General features: G+C 40.3%; 1 protein-coding gene across 6 annotated transcripts in view; it reads left to right on the forward strand.

Annotated features, from left to right (window-relative positions):
• vps13b (vacuolar protein sorting 13 homolog B) overlaps positions 1-13,205 on the forward strand; it is a 752,723-nt gene that overhangs the window by 252,083 nt on the left and 487,435 nt on the right. For all 6 annotated transcript variants that reach the window (XR_013547184.1, XM_078398050.1, XM_078398047.1 and 3 more), the window contains exon 18: positions 9,345-9,479. Coding sequence is in view for 5 of the 6 variants with exons in the window: in XM_078398050.1 (XP_078254176.1) it covers positions 9,345-9,479 (135 nt within the window). In the remaining variant the exon portion in view is untranslated. The remainder of the gene's footprint in view (positions 1-9,344; positions 9,480-13,205) is intronic.

Consider the following 13,205-nt stretch of genomic DNA (forward strand, 5'->3'; position numbering starts at 1 on the left):
CCAGGACCTTCGGTTTCCTCCCGCGAATTGGCTTGGTATAATTGTAAATTGGCCCTCGCGTGTGTATGATGGTGTTAGTGTGCGGGGATCGCTGGTCGGCGTCGGCTCAGATGGGCCTGTTTCTGCTCTGTATATCTAAATTAAACTAAAATTAAGCTAAAATCCTGTGGACATACCGAATTTTTTTAGTTGCTTAAGAATGTAAATATGCAGACATGGTTTCTTGATCACTGCCTCAGTGTGAAGGGTTCAATTTAGGACATTACTGTAGCTGCTCCATAGGTAAGGACAGATTTTTGTTCACCACCACCCTATTTCCCTAGATTAACAACCATAGGTTGAGAGGGGGAAAGTGTAAATGAAATGCGCAGGACACGTTTTGTGCACAGAGAGTGATGGGTGTGTGGAACTTGTTGTCAGGGGTAGCGGTGGAGGCAGATGCAATAGTGGTGTTGAAGAAGCTTTTCAATGGGCACGTGGATATGCAGGGAATGGAATGATATGGATCACATGCAGCAAAGGAGATTAGTTTATCTAGCATCATGTTCAGCATATAGATTGTGGGCCAAAGGGCCTGTGCCTGTGCTGTCCTGTTTGATGATTGTTCCATGATTGTACATAAATCATTGGATTATCTAAAAACAAGGAACTGCAGGTGCTAGTTTACCAAAAAAAACAAAACAAAATTCTGGAGTAACTCAGCAGGCCAGGCAGCATTGCTGGAAAACATGGATAGGTGAAGTTTTGGGTCAGGACCTTTCTTCAGTCTAATACTCTTATACGTAGTATAATTGTGCCTAATGTATAGTAGGATTCTCATTGAACTGTGTGCAAAAAAAGAATTTCACTGTACCTTTGGTACACATGACAATAAAGTCGGCCTACAATTAGCCTACAAAGATGTACGTCTTTGGAGTGTGGGAGGAAACCAGAGATCCCGGAGAAAGCCTACACAGGTCACAGGAAGAAAAATAATGTTCCATTGAGCCATTAATTGAAGTACACCAGTGAATAAAAACAAACATTACAAACCTGTGGAACTAAATGGGACACAAGGAACTGTAGATGAGACTGAAGAAGGGTACTGGTGTGAAACCTTCAGAGATGGTGCCTGACTTGCTGAATTACTCTAGCACTTTGTGTTTTACTGTGGAATTGATGATGAGAATTTCCCTTAATTTCTTACTTGCCAAAATTAGAATATGTATGGAGAAACAAGGAACTGCAGATGCTGGTTTATTAAAAAAAGGTACAAAATGCTGGAGTAACTCAGTGGGTCAGGCAGCATCTCTGGAGAACATGGATAGGTCATGTTTCGGGTCGGGACCCTTCGTTTTAAAAACCTAATTTTTCTTGATAGAGTATCATTATTACAAATGTATCGATAGCCAGAAGGTAGTAATTGGGGGAGGAAGGAACTGCAGATGCTGGTTTAAACTGAAGATAGACACAAAAAGCTGGAGTAACTCAGCCGGACAGGCAGCATCTCTGGAGAAAAAGAAAGGGTGATGTTTCGGGTCGAGGCCTTTCTTCAGACTAGTTCAGACTAGACGAATGGAATGGGTGATGCTTTCGGGTCGAGACCCTTCTTTAGATTAGTCTCGATCCGAAACATCACCCATTCCTTCTCTCCAGAGATGCTGCCTGTCCCGCTGAGTTACTCCAGCCGTTTGTGTCTATCTTCGTAGTAATTGTGGGGATGGGCAAGCAACCTTGAGGTCACGAGTTAAAATCCCACCAAGGCAAGCAGTTAAATTGAGATCAATAAATCTGGTAATTTGTGAGTTAGCTAGTGCCAGTTAAAATGGCCGTAAAAATGCGACTGGTTCATTAATATCCATCAGATAAGAGACCTGCCACTCCTGCCTGGTCTGTCGATTCAAGGCCCAGAATACATGGTTGATTCTTAATGCTCTCTGGGGACCTAGAGATGGCAATAAATAGCCTTTCCAATGCCACCTATATCATCAGAAGTTGGGGGGAAAAAAACAGCTGCATTTTTGCAACTGACACCCTGACATAAAGATGACTTGAAAATGAGTGAATGTTTCATGACAGTGTCCAGATCAGACAAAGCTATTCTCAAAAGGATGGTTGAGATAGAAACATCTATATCAATTTGAGTTTAATTTTGAACAATTATATCTTTTGAGCTTTCTTTATGTTGTAACGAAAAACTAAAATGAATTGCCGTGTGCTACTAAAATATTAATTAGAGAAGTATTTCTGCCCAAACAAGGAAATTTGAGCATCCATGTAGATGTTTGGCTCAGAACAATGAGTGAATATTGGAAATGACTAATAATAAATCAAAAATTTCCTTTCAGTGTAAATGCAAGGAGAAATCTTAATTAAGATGAATGACAGTACAATTCTGGTCAAACAATTATTCAGAACTTTATCCTTGGTATGTAAAACTTAACTAATTGCCTTGGCTAGCCCTGGGTATTATCAAAAGCCTGTCTCAAATGTTCTTCCAGTTATGATTTAAACTGAAATAACACCAGGAGGAATCATTTTTTGATTGAGGCAGAGTACATTCAAGACTTTGTTTAAAAATAAATACATTGTTTTAATTTATTCCTTCAGTTAAAGTATCTTGGTCAGTTATGGATTGAGGATAAATGTGGGGCTTGTCATAAATGTCCGTATCCTGTGAACACGTGAAAATAAAACTGTTGAAATCCTAACCTTCTATTTCGCTAATCCGATGCTTTATGGACACCCATCTTCATTCCCATTAAAGATCAACTCACTCTCTTAGCTGTCAAATTGAACATGCACCTAATCCCTTTCACCTAGCATCCTGGCTGTTGTGCTGGTGATGGAGAGAGCCCATTGTAGACAATGGGTTGGATTAGACAATAGACAATAGGTGCAGGAGTAGGCCATTCGGCCCTTCGAGTCAGCACCACCATTCAATGTGATCATGGCCGATCATTCTCAATCAGTCTCACACCCTGCTCACTAGTTGTTTTCTGGGCATTTGCACATCCATTCCTTCACTCTTCCAGATATATTCCTAATGGGGTTCAGTACTCAGGTTGTGTAGCTTATGGTGCATAAGACAGACATGAACCAGAGGACATAGGTTTAAGGCGAGGGGCAACCTTTTCTCACAAAGAGTGATGGGTATACGTAACGAGCTGCCAGAGCTCGTTACATATTGGAGGCAGGTACTATCACAACCTTTAAAATAAATAAGGACAGGTACATGGATAGGAAACGCTTTGAAGGATAAGGGCCAAAGCAGGCAGGTGGGATAAGCTTTGATGGGGCATCTAGGTCACCCTAGAAGAGTTGGGCTGAAGGGCCTCCTTCTGTGCTGTATGGATCTATGACGTTTCCGCTAAGATTTCTAGTGTAGATGGGGCATTTTGGTTGGTGTAGGCAAGTTGGGCTGAAGGGCCCGTTTCCCTGCTCTTCGTCATCAGTAATGAATGCATGACTAGTCTTCATATATGCTAATATTGCTGTTGTGCGGCTGTGCACATATGCTTGTGCTCATAATTATAGTTATCAACCTAATTCAAATGAAATTATGAGAGGACCTACGTTTTACAGCAACTCATTTATAAAGCTGTTTTCTAGTGCCAAGTTGATCTCTCAGCAGATACCATTATCTTATTTCGAGACACAAGAAACTGCAAATGCTGTTTATAAATGAAGACACAATATGTTGGAGTAACTCAGGGTCAGGCAGCATCTTTGGAGAACATGGATAGGTGATGTTTCGGATCGGGAAGGTTTTGGGTCTGTAGAAGGCTATCAACTCGAAATGTCATCTATCCATGTTCTCCAGAGATGCTGCCTGACCCACTGAGTTACTGTGGAACTTTGTGTCTTTCTGATTATCTAATTTGTTTGAAATCATACCCAGCCATGTAGAAACCAGTTCCTTTTACTTTGCTCTTCCTTCGCTTTGAATTTTTGTTAATTTTATTCTTTACCTTTCCACTTTTCTAACATGTATTTAAATATGTAATTCACTCTGCCACCTAATTAACCTTGTTGTTTCATTAACAGCCATTTCTAAACAATAGTCTAATTTTCTCAAAAGATTTCCCATTTCATGCAGCATCTTTTACAAATTTCTTCCATAATTCTGGTTTGAAATGGGGCAATGAGGAGATGTTCATCTGCCGTATAAGCTAGAATTTCTCCTCTCCATCAGTTTTGACTTTAGGCTTCAGAGATACAGCGTGGTAAAAGGCCCTGTGGCCGAGTCCACACCGACCAGTGATCATCCCGTACACGAGCACTATCCGACACACTTGGGACAATTTTTCCATTTTATTTTACTGAAGCCAATTAACTGACAAACCCGTACGTCTTTGGAGTGTTGGAGGAAATGGGAGCATGCTCAGTTTGCGCTCATTTTACATTCATTTTGTTGTCACACTGCTAAACAGCAGACAGCAATGTCTTATTTAAGGAACTAGCACAGGCGCATATTTGATAATAACTTCAACTTTCATTTCATTTAAGTGGGGGACTGTACATCATTCATCATCAATGGTTAAAACGGAATTCAAATAAAACATTTCTCCAGTATTTTGTGTCTACCTTCGATTTAAACCAGCATCTGCAGTTCTTTCTCACACATAAAAAATAAGTAGATACAGGGAATGTTTGCAGTTGATTTTGCTCACATATGTTTTACAGCACTTATGATATAGAATTGAAGCTAAAGGTGAGATCATAATTTTCTGCAACATTTATTTCCCATTTATCTTGCCACATCATGCTGGCATAACATTTGGAGATGGTATATTCTGTAGAGAGCTTTCTAAAATGAAAACGGCTGACTATAAAATCACACTCTTCAGCGCAAACAAATGCTGTGCAGAGCTGTAATGTGAGAGGGGCAAAGTTTAAAGTTGCGGTACAACTTTTTTTAGATAGGGTGGTGAATACTTGGATCATGCTGCCGGGTGTGCTGGTGGAGGCAGATATGATGACGGTATTTAAGAAGATTTTGGATATACATGGATGTGCAGGAAATGGCGGGATGTGGATTATGTGCAAGCAGATAAGGGTTGGTCTTGGCATAATAGGCAATAGGTGCAGGAGTAGGCCATTCGGCCCTTCGAGCCAGCACCGCCATTCAATGTGATCATGGCTGATCATTCTCAATCAGTACCCCGTTCCTGCCTTCTCCCCATACCCCCTGACTCCGCTATCCTTAAGAGCTCTATCTAGCTCTCTCTTGAATGCATTCAGAGAATTGGCCTCCACTGCTTTCTGAGGCAGAGAATTCCACAGATTCACAACTCTGACTGAAAAGGTTTTTCCTCATCTCCGTTCTAAATGGCCTCCCCCTTATTCTTAAGCTGTGGCCCCTGGTTCTGGACTCCCCCAACATTGGGAACATGTTTCCTGCCTCTAACGTGCCCAACCCCTTAATAATCTTATACGTTTCGATAAGATCCCCTCTCATCCTTCTAAATTCCAGTGTATACAAGCCTAGTCGCTCCAGTCTTTCAACATATGACAGTCCCGCCATTCCGGGAATTAACCTAGTAAACCTATGCTGCACGCCCTCAATAGCAAGAATATCCTTCCTCAAATTTGGAGACCAAAACTGCACACGGTACTCCAGGTGCAGTCTCACTAGGGTCCTGTACAACTGCAGAAGGACCTGACGGAGTGGGCCAAAGGGCCTGTTCTTGTGCTGCACTGTTCTATGTTTTATATATAATATGGTGTAAGCCATGCAAGTAAAACAATTCTGGGTAATGCATTGGTTACTTGCTGTGAAAATTAAGCTTTCCTCGATGAATGGAGCATGTTTTTAACGTATTGATATATGGGTGTATGAATTTAGTTAACCTACTGTTTACAATTGTGTTTCTGCAACACAAAAGGAGCATTGGAAACTGCGGGGAGATTTTATAGAAGTGTGTAAGACCATAAAAAGAATAGATAGGATGAATGCACAAAGTCTTTTACCCATGATAGGGGAATCAAGAACCAAAGGATATCGGCTGATGATGCGACCGGAAAGATGTAATTGGAACCTGAGGGTCAATTCTTTTCACTCTGAGGATGGTGGGTGTATGGAATGAGCTGCCTGAGGAGATTGTTGAGGCAGGTACTAAAACAACATTTAAAAGACATTGGGGCAGGGACATGGATAGGACAGGTTTAGCGGGATGTGGGCCAAACTTGGGCAGGTGGGACTAGTTTGAATGTGGCATCTTGGTTACCATGGGCAATTTGGGCCGATGAGCCAGTTACCATGCAGTATGACTATCACTATTAGCCACAAATAATTTTATCGGTCTGAATAACTGAACTAAATATATATATTTTTTATGCTAACAATAGCTGAATGATATTTTTGATGCTCACTAAGGAATAATTAACATACTCATTATTCTGTTCTGACAGTTTAACTGCAAAATGAACATGTTTTATGTTTCTTTTAAAAATGATCGTAATGCATGACTTTCCATCCCAGCAAAGTAACGGTTTTATTACTAGTTTTTTCTATCTGCATGTTTGTAAATGAAACGGTGTAAGATATATATATAATAAGTAGCCAGGTAAGTCAAAGGTTAAATTAGTAGAGTAAATGGTTAACAAAATAGCCGAACCTTCAAATACATTGTGTGGTTTATTAATGAACTAAGTAGCTTGTTGAGTTAAGGAGCAAGCTGGGAGATGCAGCATTAAAATAATCGCCAGCTCAAAGCCTCTGAAGTCTGAAACAATGTGAACTTCAGAGGTAATTTTCAAAGAATCTTAAACCAAGGTTTTGAAATCTATATACTAAAACTGTCTTTTGTTTGTTTGTTTGTTCCTGAACTACAGCCAAATTGGTACACGATAGCGCTACAATTTTAGGCCCACCTTACTCACCGTCGTCCCTTTGGAAGAAGTTTCATTGAAATCGGTGTTATATTTTTAAAGTTATTCACATTTTAAAATTTAAATCTGTATCCTAGGGAGGGAGGGAGGGGGATGGAGGAGGGAGGATAAGGGGGGTTCAGGGGGATGGAGTGGAGGGGGTGAGGGGGGATAGGGGAGGGAGGGGGTGAGGGGGAGGAGAGGGTGCTGCACCAATGCAGGAGAGGTTTGAGCCCAATGGGTCCACTTGGTCTAGTGACATATAATAATAGGAGCAAAGAGGTCATTCTACAGTTGTACCGGGCCCTGGTGAGACCGCACCTGGAGTACTGTGTGCAGTTTTGGTCTCCAAATTTGAGGAAGGATATTCTTGCTATTGAGGGCGTGCAGCGTAGGTTCACTAGGTTAATTCCCGGAATGGCGGGTCTGTCGTATGTTGAAAGGCTGGAGCATTTAGGCTTGTATACACTGGAATTTAGAAGGATGAGGGGGGATCTTATTGAAACATATAAGATAATTAGGGGATTGGACACATTAGAGGCAGGAAACATGTTCCCAATGTTGGGGGAGTCCAGAACAAGGGGCCACAGTTTAAGAATAAGGGGTAGGCCATTTAGAACGGAGATGAGGAAGAACTTTTTCAGTCAGAGAGTGGTGAAGGTGTGGAATTCTCTGCCTCAGAAGGCAGTGGAGGCCAGTTCGTTGGATGCTTTCAAGAGAGAGCTGGATAGAGCTCTTAAGGATAGCGGAGTGAGGGGGTATGGGGAGAAGGCAGGAACGGGGTACTGATTGAGAGTGATCAGCCATGATCGCATTGAATGGCGGTGCTGGCTCGAAGGGCTGAATGGCCTACTCCTGCACCTATTGTCTATTGTTTATTGTCTAATGTAATAACAAGGAACTGCAGATGCTGGTTTATACCCAAGATAGACATAAAGCGCTGGGTCAGGCGGCATCTCTGGAGAACACAGATAGATGACGTTTCGGGTCTGGACCCTTCAGACACAATTCAGTCAGTTTTGAAATGACACCAAGTTGTGAACAAATCGGATGTGCCCCGCACCTGACAGACTTAAAATGTCTTAAGTGCCTTTATTTCAGTTTGCCTGTTTTTTCTCCTTCAGAGTTTGATGCAGATTAGTGGAGCAAGGATCACTTGAAATAGTAAGGTATTAATACTTAATACAGCAGTCTGCTGAATTGTCAAGCGTAAATTTGATGGATATTGCAATGTACACCTTTATCAAACCTAATACTATTGTTGGGTAGTGCACATCATAAGCCAGAGTTGCTTCTATCCTGCAAGGTCATTGATATATGTCAGTGAGAAATATTTTGTAGTGGCAGCTGTACTTTTGCGATCTGTAACAACTTTGTGAAGACTGAGGATAGGTGAGTTTTGTTTCAGAGTTCACGAGTGTGGATATATGGGATGTTTCTTTGTGACAGTTTTCATTCATGCGGAATCCTGTTTACATTGCTTAGCTCCTGCCTGTCCCATTGAGGAAAGGTCTGTGAAAGCGTGGATGCATGTACACATTCTCCTCCAACAATCATAGATTGAAATGCTTAGAAGGCACGGAATGGAAGAAACTTTGAACTAAACATTTGACATAAGCTCAGGTCATTTTGAGGAATGCTGTAGACCACCAAAGGACTTCAGTAAACTTGATGTAATGATCACACTGAACTTGTATACCGTGCTCTGTTGAAAGGCAATGTTAGTTTCCAGCCTCCAGTATCAACTGTGGGCTTCATCTTTACATTTACAGAGCTACAGCAGATGGCACAGGCAAAATGAACCTGAAGCTTCCATTTAATTTACTGCCTTGTGTTGAAAGATTAACTATATTCTGCACTCTGTATCTTTCCTTTTGTTCTATCAATTGTACTTGAGTTTGACTTGATTGTATTTATATAGATTTATAGAATTATCTAATATGATTTGAAAGCATTCAAAAAAAGCTTTTCTCTGTACCTCTCTCAGTACACGTGACAATAATAAACCTAAACCTAAATTTTCATTATCTGTAACTATCATTCACAACTTGTCATTTTATTGTGTCATTCTATTCGCAACTCGTCATTATTATGAAGATGGGTCCTGACCCAGAACGTTACCTATCCATGTTCTCCAGCGATGCTGCCTGACCCGCTGAGTTACTCCAGTACATTGTCTTTTTTTTATAAACCAGCATCTGTAGTTCCTTGGTTCGGTTTGTCATTTTATTTAATATTTATGTCTAAATATATCTGAATACTTTGAAACTGTTTCAGAATGTATTTTTGAGAATATGCATAGTTGAGGCTGCATTGATGCATATTATTTTCTTGTTCTTGATGTAACTCTGCATGAAGCTCATATAATTGTATGCTAACTCACAGTCTGCAGAACATTAAGTCTGGTAAGTGTGGAGAAATAGATCCACTATTTAGAATTCCTGATCATTTAAATACAGCAGACGACTTCATTTGCAATTTTCTTTTATTAGGTGTGAAATCCCAGAATCCATTGCCAACTCTGGAGGGTTCTATCCAAAACGTTGAGTTGAAGTATTGTAGCACATCATTGGTAAAATGTGTTTCGGGGACCATGGGATCAATAAAAGCGTGTGCCAAAGCCCCAGGTATGTGCAGCTGGACCATGTAAAAGTTTATTGCCTGTACAGGAGAATTGGCTGATCTCTTTATAAGGGAAGTCACTGAAATTAGAGTTTGCTTTGTCTGCCATGAATCAGCTCTCCCCCCAAAGATATGTTGTTTTGTCAGTGGACAATCTTATTGTGTTAAAAATTATACCTATTACATGAAATGATTAGGCAGTGAAAATAACCATTGTTTTTATAATGTGACCCAAACTGTGATGGAATTTGATTGTATTCCCTCAAGTTTTACTCTTAGGAATTATAGTACAATCTTTTGACGCACACAGGCATCTGTAAAAGCCTGACTTAAGGTGCGTAAATGTGGCTTTCTCCACTTCGCTAAAGCAAAACATTCAGTTACGTGCTTGCAATCGTAAACAGTGTTCAAAATGGTACCAGATAACATGCATTCAAAATTGTGTTGTATAATTTAATAGTTATATTCCATTAAATACAGTCTTTAATTTTAATACATTTCAATCAAATTCTTATGTACATCCACAGAGCAATTCAATAATCTCGGACGGGAACAGTTTCTTATATACACATGTGAGCCATAAAGTTTAATAGGGTAGAAATTTGTCCTGTGTATTAGCCACTAAGTGCTTGATGTGGTAATGAATGTGCATTGAACTCCACCTCTACAATTCAATAGAACCCAATTTCAGAAGTGGAGTTCAATAGGCAATTGCTACTACAATGCGCATTCAGTGTGAAGAAAAAAGGAGAGATTTTGACTCTTTCCTTCAGGAATGGTCCTAAATTCTAGAAACGATGATGATTGGAAATCTGTGAACAGTTTACAATAATGCCTTCGCTTTAAAAAGTATTATTTCACTTTTTGTTTTCTTAAATAGCTTTATTAATATCGCTGCTAGAAAAAAAGCCAAGAAGAGAACTGGGTGGTTCAGTGCATTATCATACAGTTTTGACAGATCAAAAGCAATGCGATTAAAATCTTTTTTATAGATGATTCTTGCTGCAAAATTTTAATCGTCTTCACCTGCTTTCCCAGTGACTGAGCTCACAGAGCAAAACCTCTTTCCTACCTTTGTATGTTTGTTGTGCCTTTTATGAACTATTGTTAGGATGTCTGATTTCACAAGTGGAAAACATTTCAACTGTCCAACTGAGCTTGCTGTTTTGAAGCTAAGGCACCTTGAAGAAATTATGTGGAGCTTGAGCATCTGCCTGTCCTTCAAATAACAGCACTGTTTTTCCTTTGAGATTGGCTTCTTTAATGGAAGCAAGAGGATTCTACAAAGCCTTTCCACCATCCGCCAACATACAGGCCAGGAGTGTAATGGAATTCTCTCCACTTACGAGGAGGAATTCCTTTCCAATAACACTTGAGACTTGATGCTATCCAGGGCAATGTAGCCCCCTTGATTGGCAATCCCATTCACATGATGCATGTTCATTGTAGCAATGCATTCTTTCTTCTTCAACGTCAACTTGGCTGCAGTGTGTTCCAGGACTCAGACTCCAGCTTACACGTCCTTAAAATAAAGACACAAAGTGCTCGAGTAACTCAGTGAGTCAGGTAGTATCTTGGGAGAACATGGATAGGTGATGTTTGGAGACGGGACCCTGGATGGAGTGGATGTGGAGAGGATGTTTCCACTAGTGGGAGAGTCCAGGACCAGAGGGCATAGCCACAGAATAGAAGGATGTCCCCTTAGAATGTAGATGAGGAGTAATTTCTTTAACCAGAGGGTGGTGAATCTGTGGAATTCATTGCCACAGATGGCTGTGGTGGCCAAGTCGTTGGGTATTTTTAAGATTGATAGGTTCTTGATTAGTGAGGGCATCAAATGTTATGGGGAGAAGGCAGGAGATTGGGGTTGAGAGGGAAATATACATCAGCCATGATGGACCCAATGGCCTAATTCTCCTCTGAACCCTTCTTCAGTCTGACGAAGAAATGACACCTATCCTTGTTATCCAGAGATGCTGCCTGACCCGCTGAGTTACTCCAGCACTTTGTGTCTTTTTTTGTAAGGCAACATTTGCAGATCCGAGTATCCCCTAAACATCCTTAAGGTTCATCATCTATGTATTGTGGCAGAAATATTTAAAGGTGTTATGTTAACAAGTTCCCAGGGTTTCTCTGGCACTACCTCCAATTCTGCGGTCTCCATCTAGAAGGATAAGTTCCTGAGAGCACAGAAGCTACATTTTGACTTGAATGTTTCACATTGTTCTTTCATAACTGCAGGGCCTGGGCTCTTCTTCAATAACAACATTATGGAAGTGAAATTCTCAAATAGATTAGTTCAAGAAAGCACCAATCAGCTTCTGCTCATACACAGCCAGGGATGGAGCACAAAATGTTGACATTGGGAGTGAAAAAGTAAATAAAATAATAGATCATATCTGACTTAAAAAGTAAAGTATTTCAAATTTGAAAATACTAACTGGTGCACAGAAACTTAATTTATCCTATCCACCAGCCTGACTAAAACGTCAGTACACCAACGCTTAATGTTCGGCCTGCCTAACCACATTAAAAATTCACAAACGAGGAACTACACAAAATGCTAGAGTAACACAGTGGGTCAGGTTGAATCTCTGAAGGACATGGATAGGCAACTTTTCGGGTTGGAACTATTCTTCAGAGTAATTCTAGTCAAAAATTAACAGGATGAACATTTATGATTTTGTTCTTACCACAGCATTTTCTAATGTTCTATTCTCTTGATTTTTCAACTGGCTCTGTCATGTTTCTCTTTTGCTTTTCTGCCTAGTTTTATTCTTTTGTTCTTTTATTTCTTTTATTTCTTTTTCTCAAAGTATTCTGACAAACCTTGTGAGGCTTGGTGAAATAGTCCGCGCTGAATCATTCCAGGATTTCAGACGGACGTTAGTGATTTTGGTTGGTCATAGGGCCTGCTTCGTGTTCATAAGTCTTAGAAACAGAATTAGGCCATTGGGCCCATTGAGTTTACTCTGCCATTCAATCATGGCTGATCTATCTTTTCCTCCCAAGCCCATTCTCCTGCCTTCTCCCCATAACCTTTGACATCCTTACCAATCAAGTATCTGTTAATCTCCACCTTAAAATTACCCATGGCTTGGCCTCCACCTCCGCCTGCTGCAATGAATTCCACATATTCACCATCTTCTGGCTAAAGAAATTCCTCCTTATCTCCTTTGTGAAGGTGCTTCCTTTTCCATGTTGTCGCTTTCAACAGCAAATATGCTGCCTTGGTGCGAAATAATGGCACTCCATCCACTGTGATCCCAATGTGAATTGTTTCACCTATTGAGACTTATTATTCATTCAAACAAACCAAACAAAACTGTCTTTCCAGAAGCTGGATGGCCATCCAGAGGAATCTCCAGTACTCCACCAAAGATCTTAATGCAAAATCCAATTCAGATTATTGCCCTTTTTAACTCTACCAGGATCTAAATATTTACAAAATTATTTTGTGCTTTGCTCATGATGCAGTTTCTTCAATCCATTATAACAGTACATGTACTTCAAACTGGCTCACAGCTATAAAGAATAGTGTCCAAAACAAAGCAAGTCTAGAAGCATCATTAGGGTTTAAATTATTTCTGTTTTTTGGTCGCCTAAATTACCTTTTCACTTATAATTTGGTATTTTAGAATTGCTATGTCATTTGCTCGGCACACAAACTTTTTTAGCTACAATATCTATCTTCCTGTAGAATTTTTTTCAACTAGGGACTTCAGAGGTAG

This window comes from Rhinoraja longicauda, chromosome 4 (genome assembly GCF_053455715.1).
Source record: "Rhinoraja longicauda isolate Sanriku21f chromosome 4, sRhiLon1.1, whole genome shotgun sequence".
NCBI classification, from domain to species: Eukaryota; Metazoa; Chordata; class Chondrichthyes; order Rajiformes; family Arhynchobatidae; genus Rhinoraja; species Rhinoraja longicauda.